At 39.5% G+C, this 23220-nt stretch overlaps 1 protein-coding gene across 3 annotated transcripts in view; it reads left to right on the top strand.

Annotated features, from left to right (window-relative positions):
- Positions 1-23220, top strand: part of FNDC3B (fibronectin type III domain containing 3B) — a 358190-nt gene that overhangs the window by 45625 nt on the left and 289345 nt on the right. For all 3 annotated transcript variants that reach the window (XM_082839878.1, XM_082839880.1, XM_082839879.1), the window contains exon 2: positions 20908-21046. In XM_082839878.1, the coding sequence (XP_082696004.1) occupies positions 20936-21046 (111 nt within the window). In that variant the 5' untranslated portion in view covers positions 20908-20935. The remainder of the gene's footprint in view (positions 1-20907; positions 21047-23220) is intronic.

Raw genomic sequence — 23220 nt, 5'->3', positions numbered from 1 at the left:
TCTCAGACATTAATGTTGTCTCTGAAATGCCAAACAAATTAGAGGTGGAGACCAGAGGTTTTGTCTCTACAACTCGTCCAGCATCAGATGTATCTCCTCTTTTCTGCTACTTGCAGTTCTTGATTGACTGAGAATGACTGAGTAGAGGGGTCCTTGGTGCTTTTTCTAACCAATGGATGGTTAGAAAAAGCACCTTGCAGTTCTTGATTGACTGCTACTTGCAGTTCTTGATTGACTGAGAATGACTGAGTAGAGGGGTCCTTGGTGCTTTTTCTAACCAATGGATGGCAAATATGTGACATGGATTTCCTCAATCCTTAATCTCACTACCGTGGCAGCCCTCTCTATCACTGAACCAGGGCAGTGAATCTTTCTCAACACTGTAATCCAGGCAGGTACCAAACCAATTTGAGTGGGCATGTGAGAAAAAAGCCAGGACCCTCACCAAACAGCCCACGTTAAGGAGCTGGAGAGGGATTTGTGCTTAGAACACAGAAAGAGTTCTTGGTGCAGTCAGAATAATCCAGGTTTCCTGATTCTCCAGTGTAGTATTCCTTATCACTTTGCTTTCTCGTGTAACAGGATAGGATTGTGAAAATAAACTGAAATGATATCCTTACTTAGCGTCCAGCTCACAAAACCAAAACTAAATCATTATTTACCTTGTTTTATCTGGGTACTGAAGATAATATAGCTAATTTAAGTTTTCATCCTAGTAATCTCTTCAGTGGCTATGAAGAAGTTGGGAAATAATTTACTAAAATAAGACTGGGGTGGAGGACCTAGGGAGAAGGGAGTAGAATAAAATAAAACTCTTCTGAAGTACTTGGGAAAATATATATATATAAAATTTTTATTAGAGTATAGTTGTACAATGTTTTGTTAGTTTCAGGTGTACAGCAAAGTGAATCAGTTATACATATGCATGTGTCCACTCTTTGTTAGATTCTTTTCCCATATAGGCCATAACAGAGTATTGAGTAGAGTTCCCTATGCTATACAGTAGGTCCTTGTTAGTTATCTGTTTTATATAGAGTACTGTGTATATGTCAATCCCAATCTTCCAATTTATCTCCTCCCCCAACCTCCTGGTAACCATGAGTTTGTTTTCTACATCTGTAACTCCATTTCTGTTTTGTAGATAAGTTCATTTGTACTCTTTTTTTAGATTCCACGTATAAGCGATGGCATATGACGTTTGTCTTTCTCTGATTTACTTCACTCACCATGACAATCTCTGGGTCCATCCATTGGAAAATATTTTTTTGACGTAGCAATTGTTAGAGGTACAAGTATGTCTTATCTGTTAAGTAGAGCAGGTAGGAGTTACACTTGGCAATGCTATTGACAGTTTTAGCTGCATTTATATTTGTTGTTGCAGTTGCTTCTTTTCATATATATAGATGGGATTTTCCTCAATAATTTTGAATTACCAAGGTTTTTATCTATATAATATTAACACGTGAAAAGAACAGTACAGTTTGAAGATGAGGTGCACATTTTCCCTTAATTTGCAAACATCTGAAAAAAACTTAGAAATTACAGGACTCTGATATTTTATAGATTTAGAAATTGGCATTATAGTATCAAGGGCTGTGTAATTTCCTAGTGTGTTTTCTAAGGAGTGTATATCTATGCATACATGTGTATATGTGTGTTTATGTATATGTGTTTTGGATTATCTCAATTTCAGCTTTATGAAGCTTTGTCCTTACAAGTTGCTGGAAATATAAGAATGCATTTTGTACCTATAAATTGTGATGCAAAAGTTACTAGCTTCTTCAAAAAATTGGCTTTTATTTTAACACATGTGGAATTTTTGTTTATTCATCTTGACACGAGTAGTCACTGAAGAGCAATTTTGAAAACTATGTTGCTTCCAGGAACATCATCTGGAGTGCTGTGGCGTTTCACTGACCTTGCGTTGTGTACGTGGTGGGGGGCAGTGATGAAAGGCTTTAGACTGCTTCAGAAAAGGAGATTGCAGATTGATCACAAGATGGGCCCGTTATTTTGTTTATCTCATGACCATGGAATACACCTCTAACCTTAACAACTCTTCTTTCAAATGCTTTCATAAAGCCATCATCACTGGCAGAAAAAAACAACATATATTACAGGTCTCTTTGATAGGGGTTGGTAGTGTCTTCTTGGAAAAGAAGAACAGCAACCTTCATATGTCAAACAGAAGCAGTACAGAAGTGGCAGGTCTCCCCCATGCAAAAGATCTCTGTAGATAACCTCAGCAAACCTAGAAGTCTGAATAGACTGTAGCTAAAGGAGTGACTTCTTAAGTATCAAGGAATTCATCAAATAGCTGAGCCACTACCACACGCCAGGGCCCTATAGCAGTATCCTGAGGACCTTTTTAACAGGTGCATATTCTCCAGCCTTAAAAAAAAAATTCTTCCTCAAGTTACTTAACTTCCCCATACATCAAGTGGGGCAGAAAGTTGCGCAAGAGGCATTAATTGGATGTAATAAGTGAATTGAATGGAGGAAAGTTTGCTTGCCTACAGTGTCTCTTGAGTCTTCAGAGAGGCTCAGACTATCAGATATGGAAGAAAGTCCAGCAGTCCATCACCCTCCTTTCACACTTGAGGACAGGAAGGCCCAAAGGGCTCTTAGTGGAGGTCATTGTAAACTGGAGTAATCTTGAGGTAGCTTTAAGCAACAGATAAGGCTTAGACAGAAGGTGGATGTCCTAGGAAAGAGGAGGGGGGTACCAGGAGCAAAGTTTCAGCAGTCACATGCTTCTGGAGCCTCGTGACGCTGGTAGGAGGGAGAGTCGTGACACCGGTAGGAGGGAGAGTCGTGACACTGGTAGGAGGGAGAGTCGTGACACTGGTAGGAGGGAGAGTCGTGTGGGCAGAGTAGGAAATACATTTATATAGGCAGGGGACTGTGGAGGATCTGTTTGGCCTGAGAAATGTTTTTGAGCTACAGAATATACTATCTTGCCTACATATGTCATATTAGGAAAGATCTAAGACAGTGTTTAGTGTATTTTACAGCTTTTCTGAAAATTCCCATCACCTGCCCTTGTTCAGAGGAAAGATATCCAGGCCTCCCTCCAGAGATTCTGATTTGGTAGTTCTGAGGTGGAATTGAGGGATCCATATTTTTTTTTTTTTTGCGGTACGTGGGCCTCTCACTGTTGTGGCCTCTCCCGTTGCGGAGCACAGGCTCTGGGCGCGCAGGCTCAGCGGCCATGGCTCACGGGCCCAGCCGCTCCGCGGCACGCGGGTTCCTCCCGGACCGGGGCACGAACCCGTATCCCCTGCATCGGCAGGCGGACTCTCAACCACTGCGCCACCAGGGAAGCCCGGGATCCGTATTTTTAAACAGTTTTATTGAGAAATAATTGACGTCATACAGTTTACTCATTTAAGATGTAAAATGCAATGTATATATTTGTAGCATATTGGCAAGGTTGTACAACCATCGCCAATATCAAATTCTAGAACATTTTGTACCTTCTAAAAGAAACCTTGTAGTACCTATTAGCAGTTACTCTGCCATCCCTCTACCCCTCCACCTCCGCCCCAAGCTCCAGGCAAACACCCTTTCTGTATCTAAAAATTCACCTGTTCTGGACATTTCATAAAAAGGAGGTCATACGATATGTGGCCTTCTGTGGCTAGCTTTTTCCACCTAGCATAATATTTTCAGGGTTTATCCATGTTCTGTCACGTGTCAGTACTTCATTCCTTTTTATTGCCAAGTTCTTTTCCGTTGTGTGGCTCTACCATATCTTATTTATTTATTCCAAAGTTGATGTTTGGGTTGTTTCTCCTTTTTCGGCATTTATGAATAATGCTGCTGTGAACATTTGTGAGGAATCTGTGTTTCTAAACAAGCACCCCACCTGATTCTGTTGCAGTAGTTCCTGCGTCACACCTGAAGAAACACTAACCGGAGCAGTTAGCTCAGTAGAACTCGCACTTCCACACGCGAAGTCCCTCATTCCGCATCTCATGAGAGCTGCTCTGGCCTCTGCTTGAAGAGTCCCTGGTTTGTGAGAGTGAGCGGTGGCCTAGTGGAGGTGACGTTTCACAATGAATTGCATGGTCTGCATGTGCAGGGTAGAGTGGACGGAAGAGGGAGACGAGAGAGAGATGGTAGGCAGGATAAGTTGGTTCCAGATGGTTCCAGAATCTAGAAGTGATTTGAGTTAATTCCTGAACTAGGGCACTGCTCCTTCTGCTGCTGGTAATGGAAAGGAAGAGTCAGAGGAGCAGACTTTTATTAAAGGAAGAATCCTTTCACTAGTGGTGATTTTAAAATATTCAACAGTTTATATTTTTAACTGACTCAGACATGGTTATGTCTAATTCTGACCTTATCTATTCCTATCATCCTGTTATTCCAAATAAATGTGTTTTTACCAACTGTTTGAGAGGGGAAATCCAGGAAAACTAACTGAAGGATATAGTGTAATAAAAAAAATGCTGGGTTATGATATTTTGAAGCCTCTGGTCAATTTGGGATGTTTAGATATTGTACAAGCCTGTGTCAGACTGAACTTTTCAAGGTTCCTTTTTAGATTCAGGATTCTGTAATATATCTTGAAACTGAAAATAGTTTCTAGGAGCGGAGCCCTCACCATCACTGTGGATCTGGCCCACTGTGCCTAAGGTGAAGCGGAAACCACACCTGTGAGCTGCTGCACCGATTTAGAAGGTGGGGCTGCCACCATCAGTGACCAGTTTCAGGAAGTCATAGAGGTGTGTTTTGTATCATAGGATTCTCATTGATCAGATATCCATTATCTGTTTCTCATTTTTCCATTGGATGATTTGACAAATATGATGAGATTGCCCTTAAGATGCTCTGTGTTCTATATATTCAATACGTTTTTTTTTCTTCCCTAGCAAAAGCACCACTAAAAAAAAGGTCAGAACGTGTTGATGAAAAATTCTTCATTCTACCTACTTAACCATAATCACTGTGAACACTTCGATGTATATTCTTTTATTTCTGTTCTCTTGTGAAAAATAAACATATTCCTATTTTTGCAGAAATAAGACCACAGCGTAGACCTTCTGTTTGTTAACCTATGGCAGCGCATAGTCTTCCATTGTGTGGATGAGATAGCTTCCGACTTTTCACTATTTTATGCTGAGGTATACTTTATACTAAGGTAGTTTAGGTCACATCATACACTGCCAGTCTGGTTTTCTGTTAATAACTTTACTGGCAGCAGTACACCTAGATGCTCAGGGTTAAGTGTTTTGGGTCAAAGTGCCATCAACCTTGGTTCATGATACGTCTGTTCTGCTGAGAAGGTAGGGTAGGTTTATAGTTGTGAAGAAAGTATTATGAACAGTTAACAGAAAACATCCTATAGCTCTTAGGAAACAGAAAGCAAACCTTTACTTTTTAGAAACTTACATATATGGAAACATAGAAACAAAAAATTGAATTTACAGTAATTTGTGGGGACCGTTCACTTCATAATTCTATTTAAATATTTGCACACAATCTAAGTGTATTGTGTCATTATAACCGGATATCACATAGTAGTAGATTATGCCTTTGGGTACACGTTGGTCATCTCAGTTGAATACCATGTATTCCCTAGCTTTGTGCCAAGGTCAAGGACCTGAAGGAGATTTTGCCACCTTCTCTGAAGATGTCACTTAGGAACCAGTTCTTTATTTTGTTAAAGTTGTCAGTGTTATAATCATGAAATATCAAAAATAAAAAATAGGTCTATACTGTGTCAACTGTAGCCCTCTAACTTTATGGATTTCATATGGCTAGAAAAAAATTGAAATGAAACACATCACTGTTTTAACAGTGGATGTTTCTGGGTGATGTGATTATGAATAATCGAAACTTTCTTTCTACTTTTCTGTATTTCCCGATTCCTAGAGTGAACGTGTATTATATGTTCTAATATATGGGGATGTGGGAATTAAAATATGGGACAAATATTTTTAGGCTTCAGATGAGGGAAGGTGGGGTGGAGAGAAACCATAAAAATTAGAGTGGGTAGTTACTTTTCCACTGAGAATGAGGCCTACCAACCCTAAGGGAACTCTCTGGTCCCACCCTGTACTTTTCTTAGCTAGAGTTTCTGAAGTCCTTTGTGCTAGTTAGGGACTAGCATAGTCAGCACAGCTAAGTAAGTATGTAACAGATTTCTATTATTAGTTTATCTTCGCTGAGCCTCATTTGATTGACGGAGAGTTCTCCACCCAGAAAGTTCCATGTATTTTGGCAGTTCAAAGAGGATATCTTGGAGCGCCTGTTACCTAAAAAAAGTAAGGCTGAGGAACCTGCTTTCCCCTCCTCCCTTTAAAAACACTGTTTGGGTTGGTCCTAGGGAGCATGCCTAGTCTAGGGATTACTCAGCAAGCATGACCCAGGGCTGGCTTTGTAAATGTTACCAAGTCTATTACTTAACCACAGATGTGCTTCCATTGTTGTGTTCCACATAGTCCCGGGCTGAATGGTGAAAGTTCGTTCTGGGAGACTTGGCTAAATCCGTGTCTTTTAGGTCTTTACCTTATGTTGTACAGTGGTTTGGAAATATTTCATCGTGAAAATTTGAACAGTCACATGGTACAATGTAGATGGAATTATATGGGTTTTTAAAAGTTAACTTTTATGGTTATAAAAATTATAGATGCTCAAAAATAGTTAAGTACAAAGGAAAAAATGTAACTCATTTCATTATCCATAGGTTAACCATTGTTAACATTTTGGTTTTATTTCATTTCATTCTCATAAACGATTACATGTACATATATACTCTGTGTACCTTTCACTAAATATTGTGTTATGAGCATTTCCATGTGATTTCTGGTTTACTTTTTCTATATTGCAGTAGTGACTTCCTGAAGCTAGTAAGTGCTGTTATTTATGGCTGGCATGGGTGCAGATGCCTTTTATTTTATGGTGGCTGCCTTAATATTGGACTTCCAATAAACCCTTGAGATGTATGTATTAAATGTGATGTTCTTTGTTGCCGTCCCCAAATCGATAGATTATTAGAGCTGGCAGGGACCTTGATCATGGAGTTTAGCCCTCTAATTAGAGAAATGAGAAAAATAAGCCAGAAGAGTTGCCCCTTGCCCAATGTCATTAAGTTATTTAATGGCCTAAGAATATTCCTCTCTTTTGCACGTCGAGAGACTTGGGTATTGAGAATTTAATCAACATTTTTGAAAGAACCTGGTTGTGTTTTTTTTTTTAAAAAGCTCAGGTAGGGAGGAAAAAGTCAAACTGGTAGTTTTGTAGTGTAGTAGTAAATTGGTAAAACCTATTTGTTAATTGCATTTTCCATCAGCAGTTGGTTAATTTGATGGCATGTGTCACCATTATCTTTATTTCCTCACATATTTGTGCAGAAGTCATTGATATGATGCTGACAATGCCCACTTTCCTATCTGAGGAGTTAAAATAATTATTTTTTTTGCTTTGCAGTTAAGCAAAATGGTCAGCATTTAAGGAACCCTAATTTTCAGTAGAGATAATGAAGTTAGTGTTGAAGTTTTGATTTTTAAAAAATTGCATATCCAGTACTAACACTGTTCATTAGTTTTGAAAAGCAATAAGTTCCTGGGAGTATTTTCCAGTTTATTTGAGAGAAAAATGTCATGGCCTTGTGATTTTTTTTTTTTTTTTTTTTCTCCAAACAAAGTGATACCCTGAGAGATTAGCTAGAGAAATGAAATGCAGTTGTTGACTGTGTCCCTTTTACCTCGGGAAGAACTCGGGGGAATGATTGTTGACAACACCAGCTTTGCTGACCCTGAAGTGTAGGCAGTGGGGGGCCTGTGAACATGGCATTTACAGTGGTTCACCCTCCCCTGCCTTGGAAAGTTCTCTCTGGAACAGTTGGAGGTGCTGTTAGCGAGGCCTGCTTCCTGTGTGAGTACCTATTGTGGAGGCCTCCCTTGAATGGGAGGTTTGTGAGAAGTGCTTTCCCACCAGTACACAATGCACCCTCTCGGCAATGTAAATACACATTCCACTTAGGGTCAGGCTCACAGCGACTGGCCAGAACTCCCTTGCAAAGAACGATATTTTGTAGTTGCATTTATTTATAATAGCTGGTGGAAAATTAATATGCTTGTTAAATCTATTTTTAAAAATAAAAGGGAAGCCACTTATCTAAGAGTGTTTGCTGAATGTAAATCAATTAGCTGTGGCATATTTTGATCTCGCTAATTCGCCTGCTCTAGGAAATGATTGTCACCTTCTTACTAACTGTTCTGTCTATATTTGAAACTTGAGGTTCTTGTTTTAAGAGTTATCCTTATGCCTCAGAAAAACTCCTTTTGGGTTCTCTGATGAAAAACATAATAGGCTGTGGCTAAAGAAAATAAAGTAGTGACCCTAGAAAATACTAGATCAAGTCATCTTGGGATTTCGAATGGGCTCTATTGAGCAGTAAATGAAGGTCGAGAGATCAGAGCAGATAAGATTCTTACTTGGGAATGGCAACACAAAATTATTTGTCTTTATTTCCTTGGAGATGATCGTTTGCTTTGAATCCAGGGTATGGATATGATTACTCGAGAGACTGAATGGGGTCCCCATCTAATGGGCCTGGATTTATTGGAGACAGGTCCCACCCGGTCCCTGAATGTTTGCTGACATTCCCAGCAGGGGAGTACCTGGTCCCCAAAATCCATTTCCTATCCCCCCAGCCTGTTGCTCTTTTCTCAAGATTTTACCAAATGAATTTGTTTCACCAGGGTGCTTTAAAGAGTATAACATAAAGTCCTGTAGAGAAAAATCCATGGTGGAATTTGGATACCTTTTCATTTGGGTTAATTATCCTTTGTTCAGACCCTGCCGGGTGAATTGTGGATGTATAGAGTATAAAATACGGACAACAATCTTTGTCTACTAGAAAGTGAGTTTAAATTTTTCTTATATTTTTACATCTAAGGTGCTTGGCATGGAGCAGTGGTTGTCAAAGTGTGGTATGGGGGACCCTTGGGTGTTCCTGAGATTCTTTTAATGGGGTTCGCGAGGTCATAACTATTAATAATCCTAAAATGTTATTTGTCTTTTTCAATCTTATGCTTCTGAGTTCTTCAATAATGTTAACTGAAAAGTATCTTGTGTCTTTCATGCTTTCACATGAGGAGAAATATGAAAATTGAATTGGAGAACATGTATTTTGTAGCAGAGTTGAAATTTAAAATTATTTTTCTGGAAAGATTTTAAAGCCTATTAGTGGACTCCTTAAATTTAGAATTTGAATGATTTTAGAACAAAAGAGTGTCTTACACAGAGCAGAACCTAAGTGAGTATTTATTAAATAAATGAATGCAGCCCCCTTACATTTTCTTAACAAATTATATTAGTGTAATTAATGATGTCATTATTCACAGGGAGTGTTTAGAATATAGGCAAGCATCATGCTTTCAAACATTTAGATTCAGCTGTTTGCATATAAGTATGTATATACCAATTGTCATTTCATTTATTGAATCTCTTTGATGCTCTATGGTACAGGACAGTTTTGTTTTGTTTTTTCCCCCGTAAAAGAAAGAAAATGTTTTTTCTGAAGAATTCCACATTTTTGTGTTTTCAAAAATATTAGTCTGAATTAGGAAAGTGGTTGCTCATGCTGAAATTTTGTGATGGGCTAAAATCTGATATAGTAAATAGATGTTCCCTTACACAGTGTGTCTTTGCACCTGCTAATTTGTTTCTTTGTGTCATTTCATGTGAATTTTCTGTTTCAGTACCTTGTAAGTTCTAAGGAACACCTGGTATTTGCTTTGTGTTTAGTCACATTAGGTGAAATACAGAGCTGCTTATGAGAGTGTCATCAGTTGTAATGATTCTTTAAGAAATAGTTTGTTTTAAAAACATGTTTGTAAACTGATTTTCAGTGTGTCCTATACTATTCTCATTGATTTCTCTACCCTCCCCCACATAGGGGAGGAAGAAATATTTGAACCAACATCTAAAATTAGTAATAAAATGTTAGAAATCTTTGAAATACATATTTAAGTATAAATTGGATAAAACATCAGTGATGCTTCTACCAGGCTGAAGTAACAGCTTCAGAGCTCTTCCTTGTAATGAGTGTTTCATAACATCTATTCAGTTCAACAAAACTGAGTTTGTTGAATAAACATGATTGAATTCTATATGAGCTGATTAAAGAAACAATTTTAGTGTCCTCCTGGCTAATCAGAAATGAAGGTTGAGGCAGGTGGCATGCTTTGAAGACAGATTCATCTTCTGGCACACTCTTAAGAGTAGGAAAGATGCCACAGCTGGGAAACCAAGTTTAGACATTGAAGCTTATCTCAGATGAAAGGTTTCATAGAGCAAGGAGGTCTGTTGACTTCGGTTTTGTCAGAAGTATCCAGTGTGGATTTGGGTTAATCGAATATAACATTTCAGTGTAATGCTATTTAACATCATGCCTTTATTTCTAGAATCCTAGAATTCTAGTCCAGTCCCTGGTACATAGTGGATGCTCAATAAATATTTGTTAAAAGGATGGATGATTATCTCTGTTCATGTCCTTTTGTTTGATGCTATTTTAGAAGATTCCTTTCAGCTTAGTCCTTTTGAGATATTGAAAATAATAGAATCTTGAAACCCTTTGTACCAAATACCTTGTTCTAACACTCTCCTCATTGATGACTTGCTAAGCTGCCCTCCTTCGTGAAGTAATTTTACTTTTGTGTTTAATCATGGCATATCTCTTTGAAAATCAACACAGAGGTGTAACTTTAGTAATTTATAGTTTGGTTTCTTTTTCTCCATAATTTTTAACCATCTGGACTACATGATAGTACAGTGGATTTGTTTAACCTTCCTTAAGCTACTTTGAAAAGTGTTTTAAAAAAATCATTAAATCTGCATCTTGGTGAAGATACACCCAAAACTCACAGTTGTTGCCTTTGTGTATGGGGAACTGGGGACTGGATAGGAGAGAAATGTACTTTGATTGGATGTCTTCGAAAATTATCTTTTGAATTTTGTACTCTGTGCTTGTTTTATCTAATTTTTAAAATTCACTAACCTATGAATTTTTCATCAGTCCTTCCACTTCCATGTTTTGTTGCCAGATTCTTAAATGTTATAATCAGCTCACTCAGAGAGCGTTGACTCTTACCATCACTTTCTGAGTCTCTATGGGCACCTTACTTAACCTCTCTCAGCCTTAGCTGCAATACCCGTTAAGAGGGGAATACTGCCTGCTTCATACGAAGGTTGAGAGGCTAGGTAAGAATTAGTGTGCAGGGGCTGCAAGCCATGCCTTTCTTTGCTTTGGGGCTCTTTCTCTCATCCTTTCCCAGAAACGGTCAGTTGTTGGGTGTCTGCAACACATCCCACCCACACACCAATAAAGGGTGTTACACGTGGCTGTTGGGTACCCAAGTGGTTGTAGAAATGTGAATTTAATTCATAATACATCTCTAAAAGCAGAGTAATAAAATACATTTTGGATTTCATTAGAGGGGACTCTAGAAGTTGTGTTAAAGCACCCACATTACAGATGAAACTGAGACTCAGAGGGCCTGTGTAGGCTCACCTTGAGTCACAGCCCTGACGAGCAGTGGGACCTGTCACAGTGCCGTGGGGCTTCCAGGCAGGTGGTAGTAAGTAGCCCAGGGGCTGGGTGAGGAGTGAGCTTCTGGTGCTGGGATGGAGAGGAGAGCGTGTCTTCTGTGTCTTCTGATATCCCATCTCATCCCTTTCTATATCTGCCTCGCCCTTGCAGCTTGCAGGTTGACTGGTGGGGAGGTGGCGAGACCTGGAGCTGCAGAGGGTTTTAGGAGTGACCTCTTCTGTTCTTGGACTATAGTTTTCTAGACTTGTTTTCAACATCCTATAGAAAAAGATACAAACAACCACACAATTCTGAATCTCATTGAAAAGAAGTATTTTCAGTTCTTCTCATCTTTGGGTAAAGTATGTGACAAAGTTAGCTTGGATATGTGTGAAAATAAGGGCTCATAGCTTTGGAATGTTTCTTGTTAGATGCTAGACTGTCATCCTTGGGATGTGAGAGAGGGATGTGAAATTTATTGTGCTGAGTGTGCCTGGAGTCTAGATGTTCTAATAAAAATGTCTAATTACATCTGCAAACTTCTTTAAACACCGTTTAAAAACAATGAACAAAACAAACGGGCCTTTGGTTGGTAAACGTTTTTTGTAGTTGGGCCCCCTTTCCCTTTTAGTTAATATTTTCAGAACTGAGCTGTTTATGTGTGGATGTGGATCAGCGGTCCAGAGATTGTGTATATGTAGTGATACAATTTTTTTTTTAAGTTTTTGTGTTTCCTTAAAGATTTGGAGTATATTAAGGGGCTATGGAAGCAACCAACCTCTGTATATTCATGGAGAATTACATTGATAAAAGTAGCCTCAGGATGCGTATAATGCTTACATATGATCCTTAGATATGTAGGTTTTTTTTTTTTCCTTCTCAGAAAATAGTGCCTTTCCTGTATGGTAGTTTTGAGTTCAGACATGACTATGCTTTGCCAAATTAAAAAAAAAAAGAAAGCATTTATGTATTCTCAAAGGCAGGGGCCTATACATTAGACTATTTGGTATCCCTCCTTGGTCTCTGGAGCACAGTGGACAATTCTTTCTTTTATTTGTTGCTTGAATCATTTATTGTTATTTAATCCGTGGCAGAGGTGGCAGCGGTGCTTTTAATCTAACTCAGTTTCACGGGATTTCTCTGTGAATTTAAACTTTGCCACCTAATTCTCCTGTGTTTATAATTGGATGCAAAAAGCGAGAGTGTCTTTAAGGTTAGGAACTTTTTCAGACAACTGTGATTTAACTTCACTAATGAACCCATGTCAGACAAGAAGACAAATTCCAGACTATTTGTGCCTCAACCAACCAGCTGGGTGCATACCTCCAGGTACTGCTCATGTCTCAAGAGGTTTTTCTGCATGAACAGTTATCACCACTCCTTTCATTCAAGTGGCAAGCCATGGCAAGAGTCTTTCTTTCACAGCTGTGTAGAACTCAGCTGTAAAATTAGCTTTCATTGGCATAAAAACACAGTGATTACTATCACTATTTACTCAATACGTTCTTTTTCAACATTTTACTTAGATTCTTCCTCTCTTATGCAGAAGGCTCAGATTATACTCATACAAGTAAGAGAAACAGGTTCTTAGAGTTTCAGTAAACCTTTCTTTTTAGCTTTTGCTTATTAATCTGTATGAAGTGAGCACAGTAGGCAATGGTGTTTTGAAACATAGTCTATTAAGAGCAAAAGGAAACCTTAAAGGTGAATCTATAATCTTGTCATTTTGTAAAAGAAGAAATTAATTGCCCAAATTTAAAGCTAATTATTGGCAAACCTCAAATTAGAACTCATATTTTCCAATACTCAGTCTTGGGGTCTCTTTGCTCTAGTGCTTTTTTGCCATAACATACTGGTCCTTTGAACAGTTTTTAGTGGAAGGGCTGTGAAAAATTCTAATAAATATCTTTAGTTTCTCTCCATATCCTTTTTTTGGGCACAGTTTAATTTGATTTTCAGAAAAGTGAAGGAGAGTATTTGCCTGTACAAGTACCTTTCCTCATGGTTGCCCACAGTGTACGGGAGACATGGCACAAAGAGAAGCACTGAAACCACCTGCAGCCTTTTCCTGTCCAATGGCAGTGCCCCCCATCAGGTTCCTGAATGGCCACATGGTAATTCCACACGATCAGAGCCAGTGCCACGGCCACTGCTTTAGTGTTACCAGAAGGGAAAGAAAAGTCCTGCTTTCACAGTAGCAGGAACATAGTGAAAACAGTCCGATGTGTGTTGATGGATGAGCAGGTTTTTCTCAATTTCAGAGGTAAAGGAGGTTGCACAGTGTTTCTATTTTGTTTTCATCATTTTTTTCTTTCTATTGATGCTGTTGGTGTTTCCACAGTTATCAGAAAGCTGTTTCTAGTTTTGCTCCGAAGGCTAGAACCGTTTTGAGAGTTTCTAGGTCTTGAAATGTCATCAGGGGTTTACCTTTCAAAACCAGAATGGAGCAGGAAGGTAAGAGGTTTTTCTGATGAAGAAAATAAAATAGCAGATGATACTTTGATATCTCGTTAGTTTTAAGAATGTGTATAACTTTTTAAAAACTTTTTTTCTTCTCTCTCTTCCTCTCTCAGCGTTTCTCTTTCCCTTCCTCCTCTCTCCCTCTTTGTTTTTCTAAATCTTGCTAATAAAACTTAGAGTGGAAGACTACACACTAAGAAGCTGTGGGTCCTTGTGACTGAGGGCATATGTACATAACGGCCACCTGTATGAGAAGGAAGTTCATGAAAGCAGTTTTTCTTTTTTCTGTGCTATGTGATTCTCTGTCAAATTTTGACTTTTTAAGATTTTTCTTTTTTACTACAGTCATGGCATAAACAAGTGTAAATCAGCTGCACAAATGTTTGTCGTAATAAATTAGGTTTTATAAGGCTTAGGTTTTACATTGGAAGCCATTAAGAAACTTGTAATCACTCATAAAACATTAGCTATCTGATAATTATATTCTTTGAATAGAGATACAGTAATTTCTTGGTAACCTCTCAAACCCATCTGCCTCAAACACAACACAGCAAAACAAAGCCCCCGTTTGTTTTGTGATTCAGTAAGTTTATCCTATTGTCGTTTTGACTACTAATGGGGTTTTTCTTGCTATGTTGAATCAGGAAAAAGAGTTCCTTTCATTATTACTATTTAAAAACATGGCTAGAACATTTCTCTGGTATGTTTGTGATGATTTTCTGACACCTGGTCCACAATAGATTCTTACTACTGGAAGTCATTTAGTACTTTTAGTAGAGAAGGAACTTTTGTTGAAGTATGAATCAAGCTATGATTTTGCTAATGTGCCCCTGAGAATATTTTTCCCAGGCTGCAGAACAAGCATGTAGCAAGCAAAATGTTTACATGCTGTTTAGATTATGTGAAGGTGATTGGTTAATGTATAATTTATTGGAAAAGATACAAGCTTTATGGAATCACAATTAACTTTAGTGATATGAATTCTGAAAATTATTTTATTAGATTATTTATTTACCTAATTGCTTCATAGGTCTTAATTGGTGGGTTTCCATCCATTTCCCATTCATCAAGGAACCCATTTCGCTTCTGAAAGTGCATTTGAATTGCAGAATGGAAGCAAAAAGTCAAAACTGATGATGTGCACTTTTTTTTTTTTAATATATTGAGGTGTAATTGGCACACATACATTCTTCTTACTGGTTCTCATACTGCTTTTATTTTTTATACACTTCCCCGGGATAGTTTAGAATAGGTCAGAAGCCACATCAGGGTGTAGGTGAAGTGAGCCTGGGAGCCTGCGCCTTGGCGCTGGCCTGAGACTTGACTCAGGGAGCCAGTCTCCTTTCACCCAGTAGGACCACCCCGTTTGGCGCTGCTGGTTATGCTTTGCTCCTTTTGGTGCCGTTAGGTTTCTTTTCCTCTTGTCATCTGAAACCCATTTGTGTACTGTACTGCTAACTCACATCTTGAATTAATGTAAGGAAATTCGGGTCATCAGCCTATGGAGCGAGGACCAGGACATTCTGTTACTAATATGAAGGCCAGGTTCACAGACTTAAACCTCCTCCAGCGGTGATCAGGGCTTTGGTTTTTTTCAAGTTAGAAATTCTTCCTAGTATATAATTGCTTTCTCTGGCCTTTGGAAATGGATCTGTGGTTCTTTCCTGAGAATCAGGTTTTTTATGAAATTGGCTGTGTGTTTCTTAGTATAGGCTGGGGCCAAAATACCATGGAAAACCTTTTTGGACTTGGAGTGAGGGAAGCAAAATAAAGGGAAAAAGTAATAACCCAGTTGCCTAGAGTAATGTAAAAACTGAAGACCCTTTGCAATATTATTTTAAAATAAGGTGTTCTGTAAAAGCTTTGGGGGCATATTTGGACAGCATTAAATGTCTTACCAGCAGTGAAGATCTCTTTTTCAGAGTATGCAGTGCCCCCCCCCCCACCCCCCCCCCCCCCCCCCCCCCGCCATTAGCCTAGAAGTTCTTTGGTTCTGGGCCTTGCTAGCAGGTAAGGACGGTAACAAACGACTTGCTTTCAGGAGAGAGGGAAGTTAACCACAAGTGCTCACGTGGCATCCCTTCCCTGTCAATCAAAAGAATAGAACTGGCCGGGCATGAAGCACTTGTGGTTTTAGTGTTAGGATGTGTGGTTAGGGGGAGAGGTTGTGAGGGCCTGTGGTTGTCACCGAATTCTTTGAAATAGAAGTATGGGTAAGAATAAAAAGAATAGGAGTGAAACCTTGGAGATCTATGTGAAAAAAAAAAAAAAAGTTCAGAGAATTAGAAAAAAGCACTGTAGTAGAGGTCATCTATTTTCTATTGGTTTAGTCGGATTAGTTCTGCAGCACATTTATTCTTTATTTGTAAACGGTGGTGGTCTAAAGAATGGATTTATTGCAAGAGCTCAGTTGTGTGTGAGGAGGACAGTACGGTTGTGGTAGAGCCTTGAATGCAATTCATGAGTTCTGTGAAAGCTTTGGCCAGCTCAGATACACATCTGTCCAAGGGAGAAGGAACCCAGACCAGGATGACGACGGTTTTGTCAGGGTGATTCCTCATGAGACTTTCTGACTGACACGAAAAACAGTTACAGCTCAGTTATCCAGAGATCAACATCTGGCTCACTCAGCTTCCCTCAGAGCTGATAATCAGCACGTGGTCAGGGAGGATGGTGCAAGGCACAGAGGGGAGCTTCTGAGACCCCAGAGACCACTCCTCTATGTGTATAACTAACAGCCTGGCTTCCCAGCGCAAGGAAGATATAAGACAGCAAATTTAGGATATGTTTCTCAGATTTGAGGAGGTGTGGTTTGTGGTACAGCCTGATGAGGAAGAGAGAAAAAAAAAAAACCCATAGAACTTAAACATAAGAACTCAAAGTAGGGGTGAATTTCTCTGAGTATGTAAGGTCAGAATGCTTAGTAACTCCCTAGTACATCACCTTGTGACTGAACACAGTATTGTAAACAATGACCCTACATCCCTAAGAAAAAATAAAGTTATGGTCAGACTGCCCTATAATGAAGTAAGGAAATGTATAATTTCCATCCACAATTATTGCAAATAAAGTTTTTGGTCCTTAAAGTTAACTGTTTGAATAGGAAGCCTTCCACATTCATGGCTTCATTTTTAAAATTCCATTTGAAAAGTTCAAGTTCGGTCAGCTTTCTTAGGCATGTCACATTCTCCAGGTCTCCTCAAGACAGTGGTGCTGAGGCTTAAGCACCTCTTAAGGTGTTTAAGTTGAGTTTTGTCTGGGTTATCGGCCAAAATAGAGGAGACTCAACTTTGGGGGGAGCTGTCACCATTAAATGATTGATGCATGGCAAGCCTTCCCAAGTATCTTGGCCTGACTTAACCTTCTTCAACTGTCAATGGTTAGGGCTGAGTGGTTTTCCCAATTTCCAACTTGAACATTTGACATTCCATTTGTATTTGGAAAAGTCATTACCTCCTGCTACCCGACTCCCATCCCCATCACCAGGGAATAACCAAAAATATGGTAATAACCATAGTAAATACTACTTTGTACCCTGTTTTATGTTTTGCATCTATGGTTTTCATTCTTTTATAATTCTTCCTCCTGCCTTTTCTCTTGTCCCAGTCCACGGCACTAAATTGTTGGTGTTCTATGATAATTTAAGGACCGGTTGGCAGGCAATTGCTTTGTTAAAGTAGCTGGGCATTATCTTGCCTAGCGGTAACTTATTGCTTTTTCTACATGTCCCTTGAATTCCAGGCAAATGAACATATCCTGTTTATGTGCATGGAGTGTAGAAAGGGGGTTTTAAACATTGTTGACTGCATGAACCACCCCTTCTAGATCAGTCTCTTACCTTGTATTGCAGGCAGAATAAAGTCTGGTTTACCTTTGGTGAAACTCTTGGGCATTAGAAAGTAGGCCTTGGATTTTAGCAAGCTGGTGGCCTACGGTAAAGAGGGTTAACAACTTTGCTTATGAGCAGTGTGCCTCTGTGGCTTCATTTTATTTGTTTTTGTTTTTGTTTCTTGCGGTACGCGGGCCTCTCACTGTTGTGGCCTCTCCCGTTGCGGAGCACAGGCTCCGGACGCGCAGACTCAGCGGCCATGGCTCACGGGCCCAGCCGCTCCGCGGCATGTGGGGTCTTCCCGGACCGGGGCACGAACCCGTGTCTCCTGCATCGGCAGGCGGACTCTCAACCACTGCGCCACCAGGAAGCCCTGTGGCTTCATTTTATTCTTCCATTTTTCTCCATGATTAAAGGTACAGTTGTTGCATGGTTGAGTTGAGGCAGTAGGAGTGTACGACGTTCATATGTTCCCACTGTATGCTGAGTTGATTTTTTTATGCACAGTTCCCCGTCTTCCCCTCCCTTGTTCCCCTCTCAGTAATCTGCAACAACCACTGCACATCTGTGAGGTGAATAATCCATCATCCAGTAGAAAAGAAATACAGGATTCAGGCATCTTTCTCTGTATCGAATAGCTACATTGCCCAAAGTTGCCTGTACAATTTTCAAAAGCAAGTACAATTATCTCTTTGTGCCAGTGGACTTGGTTTCTTTGGGGGTTTTTGCAGCTCTCTTTTGGCATCCACCCTCCCTCATCGTAGATTTATAAGCCTTTCATGGAACCGGGGAGGGGCTCTGTCCTTTTATCCCACACTTGCAGAACCTGGAGTTTAACTGCCCAGTTTGGACTTGACACCTGTGCTTAAGAGTGCCAGCTAGTGGGGCTGGATTGCTGTGTTTTGATGATAGCAAGTCCCATTGTTTATTACGATGCCAACCAGAAGGTTTCTTAAATTGGAATTGTCAGTGTTAGACATAATGTTGGGAGTTGAGACATTCTTTGGTATTAGGGATGGGTGGCCAGGAATGGCTAAATTTTATACTAGATCACAATTCTGTCCTCCTACTAGTACCTGCGTGCACAGGATGAAAAAAAAGCAGGTTCTGTCCTTATGCTTGTCCGTGAGATGACCAGGACTGTCCCCCAGTGGGAGAGGGCTTTGGTGCTCACTACTTTAGCAGAGGAGAGGGGAGAGGACGGAGCCACAACCTCCATAACCTTACCAGCAAGTGCCTTGGGGCGCTTCCCTGCGGAGGGGTGAGGAAAAGGTGGAAGTGAGTGTGGAGTGCTTCTTTCTCCCAGATGCTTTATCCTCAGACCCTTAATGTAAATGAGTACCCTGGTTATCCAACCTGCACGTTGAAGAAACATTAAATAAAACATTACGCTTAAGAAATAGGCCTGTGTAATATCAATCTGAGGAAAACTAGCCATTCTTTCTTCATGCACTAGTAGGGTTAAGTATATTTGAAATAAAACTGAAATGGACATTAGTACTCCATTAGTAGTACTGCTCAAAATCAAACAGTTGATGTCATGATAGTGTCAGTGGAAGTTATCTTGGTTAATTCTATTGTGGAAGAATCTGTTTCCTACATTAGGATAAACTACTGGGCTTTGAGTTTTGTACTTTTATTTGCTTAGGAACTGAGTAATTGCCTCATAAAACAGCATGATGATACTGTTAACACTGCGTTATAAGACCTGTTATTATAGAATGTGCTTCCCTAGTTGGAACAAGACTTTGTTGTTTGGCGCTTAAAATAATTAGTTTCTCCAAATGGGGTTATAATGAATAGTGTAAAATTTTACCGATTTAAAATAAAGTTTATAATCTCTTGGGTGGCTTTTATGCATCATTTGATACTTCCAGGGAAGGAGTATCTTTTGGATGGGATTTGGGGGAGGGAGATATATTTAACATTCAGAATGGAGGTTTTAAGAATGAGAAGAAATATTTTATTTGTCACACCTGAGACAAATTAGAGATAATCATTAAAGGATTTGCCCCACTGTTTTGCCTGATTTGGATATTATTAAAGGATTCATTTACCAAATCCTCTTGAATTTGAAATTTTGGGGGACTTTATTATGAATGAGAAAAAATTTAAAATGAACCACATGGCAGTTTCTTTCTGGACTGACTTAAAATAGTGTGTCTGTGTGTTTGTTTATTCTTCTTTGTCCCTGCTGTTAAACTTTTTGTGACAAAACGTTTTAGGCACACGTAAATACTTCTTAAGGAACATTATAATTCTGAATAGGAATTCATTGTTTTCCTGCTGTTACATTGAAAAGCTAGATGTTGGTGGCAAGTACCATTACGGAATGAAAGTGGGCTTGGCGTTGTTTTGAATACCTGTATGACAACCATTTATTCTGTGGAAACAATGGAATGTGCCATTAAGCCTTATTCCGTACAAGGTGCCATGGGTACTGTCAGGTACAGGAAAACTCAAGACATTCAGCAGCGATAATCTGTAAATATGCAGCAGGTTAAATCCAATTCAAGGAGGTGACGGGAGAGAAATAATTAGAACATGATTAATTACCAATTTAATGGCAAGGTCAGAAATCGCAACAACTGCAGTGTAGGCAGTTAACCTTTGTTTACTTGCTTTGTTAACAGCTTTTTTTTTTTTTTTTGAGGAAAACTTTTCTTATAGCTCATTCTCTTTGGCCTTATTTTCTGTAATTACCTTAAAGATAATGATATGGTCAGTGTTCGTTTGACACTTTTAGCCTCTCAAATTGTTACCTCATTTTATTCTGAGGAAGATCCCTGGGGTTAGGGGACTTACTATTATTCATAAGTTTTTAAAATTTATAGCTAAACAATGAAATCGAGGAACTAGAGGTTGTGTTCACTTGGCTGCTTAGAGACTCAGGTTTGTGGTCTCCTAATTCAGGCTGTTTCCTGGGTTTTGCTTCACCCCTTTTAATACAGTACTGTGATTAGAAGAATTTGAGTTTCGTCTGACCTCATGACAGTGCACTTAAATTGCTGACTTGTTACAGGTGAATTTTTTTGGTCTTGAGTCCTTTTCAAAAAAAATGGTGATTTTCTTGCAGGAAGCCAGTTGAGGGAAATTCTCCATGAATGTATGTCACAATGATGATGACCGACCAGATCCCTCTGGAACTGCCACCATTGCTGAACGGAGAGGTAGCCATGATGCCTCACTTGGTGAATGGAGATGCAGCTCAGCAGGTAGGTGCAGTAAGAAGGAAATTTAAGTCAGCTTGTCTAAGTGGGAAACGTTAACCCAGAAATTGTTTTTATATTTTTAAGATTTTTTTTTGATGTGGACCATTTTTAAAGTCTTTATTGAATTTGTTACAATACTCCTTCTGTTTTCTGTTTTGGTTTTTTGGCTAAAAGGCATGTGGGGGTCATAGCTCCCCAACCGGGGATTGAACCCCACACCCCCTGCCTTGGAAGGCGAAGTCTTAACCACAGGACCGCCAGGGAAGTCCACTAACCCAGAAATTGTTTTATTTTGAGATTCAAGATCTGTGATTTTGAACCTTTGTAGTTCTCTAGAGGTCAAGTGTTTTTGTTGTAGAATTACTATATGATTTAAAATATCAGAAGTTGTAGTTTTTGAGAACAGCAAACTTTACCTAATCCAGTTGGTATTCTTGAAGCATCAAAAACAAATGTCTGATTTTTGAAATGAATCATTTTGAAAATACGTACAAGTCTTTGGAATAAAATACTGTTTGCTTATGTCATATATTGTGCTTGACTGGTTTGCCTGATTGGTCAGAGCAGGATGGCCCGAGCAGGATTGCCCAGAGGGTGGATCAGGTTTTCATCTCACACAGGGGGTGACTGACCCCGACGAGAGGCACAGGTCTGTGTGAACCCACCCTGGCTCCTGGAGCAGTCCTTCCAAATGTAGAGCCTGCTGCCCAGAAAATGATGGTACTTGTTTTCTGTAAAAACTCCTTTGCCACTAGTTACTTAACATTACAGAGTTGAAAAGTTATTCCTGAGCTCATTCCTGTAGCACTTGGGAAAAAATTTAAATGGTAAGTAAAACTTTAAAAATTATTAGAGACAAGTATTGTCTCTGATAACATTATTTAAATTTTTAATTGACAACTAAAACTGGGTTCCCTCAGTCTTGTACTAAATAAATGCCATTTTTTATACTTGTGTAGCTCTTTAGAAGCACAAAAGTAGAAGACTTCGTTTTATCAAAAGTAGAATTGGGAACAATTGCTTGAAAAATATTTACGCAAAATATATTAATTCAGAGAAGTTAATTGGCCATTTATTTGATGTCAGTATGTTGCTCTTCCCCACCCCCATCTGTCATAGTACATTAACACTCTTTATCCATCATAGTACATTAATACTTTGTATATACCTCTGTTGGATATTGCTTTGCTGCTTAATAGTTTATATATATTACTTTCTCCTGCATTAGACTGTGAACCTCTTAAGAACAAAGAATATCTAATAGGTGCTCAATAAATGTTTGTCAGTTGAATAAATTTCCTCCCTTCTTGCCACTGATGCAAGTGTCTCTCTTCCTGACTCCTGATTCTCTCTTTTGGCTCATTTCCACCCATCTACTGTAGGATCTTTTATCTTAAATGCACAAATAGCTATACCTCTCGTCCGCCCAACAGAAACAAGCTCCCTCGCTTGACTCCACATTCTCCCAGTTACCATCTTGTATCTCTGCTCCCCTTTACAGCAGTGCTTCTCTAAATAGAGCCTCTGCTTCCTTGCCTCTATTACTCTTCATCTCCAGAGTCTCCACTTGTTTCTTGTCATCTTTCTCTTCCAGTCTGTCAGCAAGTCCTGTTGGCCTTATCTCAGGAACATTGCTGAAACCATACTTTGCCATGTCCACTTCATTTCCATGACCACTCCTGGACTCTAAGCCAGCACCTCTCACCAGGGTAGGACAGTTCTTCTCACTGGTCTCGCTGCTTTTACTTTTGCTCTACCAGAAAGCATTTGCCACACAGCAGTCTGCTAACAACATAAACGTACCATGTCGCTGCCCTGCTCACAGCTGTCCTGTCCACCTGAGATAAAATCTGAGCGCAGTACCATGGCCAGTCCACCTTCTGCGGTTAGAGCTTGCCTCTCTCCATCATCCTCCCACTGCCCTGCTCCGGCCACTCGTGGGAAGGTCTCAAAGTGCCATGAATAGTTTCAAGATGCGGTGTTTGGTCTCCTTTATTTTCACTAATTAAAACAATTAAAAAAAGGGCAAGTTGGGACTTCCCTGGCGGTCCAGTGGTTAAGACTCGGCACTTCCACTGCACGGGGTACGGCTTCGATCACTGGTTGGGGAACTAAGATCCTACATGCCTCATGGTGAGGCCAAAAAAAAAAAGCAGGGACAAGGTATTCAAATATGA

This window comes from Leucopleurus acutus (genome assembly GCF_964270905.1).
Source record: "Leucopleurus acutus genome assembly, chromosome: 5".
Classification (NCBI taxonomy): domain Eukaryota; kingdom Metazoa; phylum Chordata; class Mammalia; order Artiodactyla; family Delphinidae; genus Leucopleurus; species Leucopleurus acutus.
Note: the sequence above shows the minus strand (reverse complement) of the source record. Positions and strands in the feature narration are given on the sequence as shown.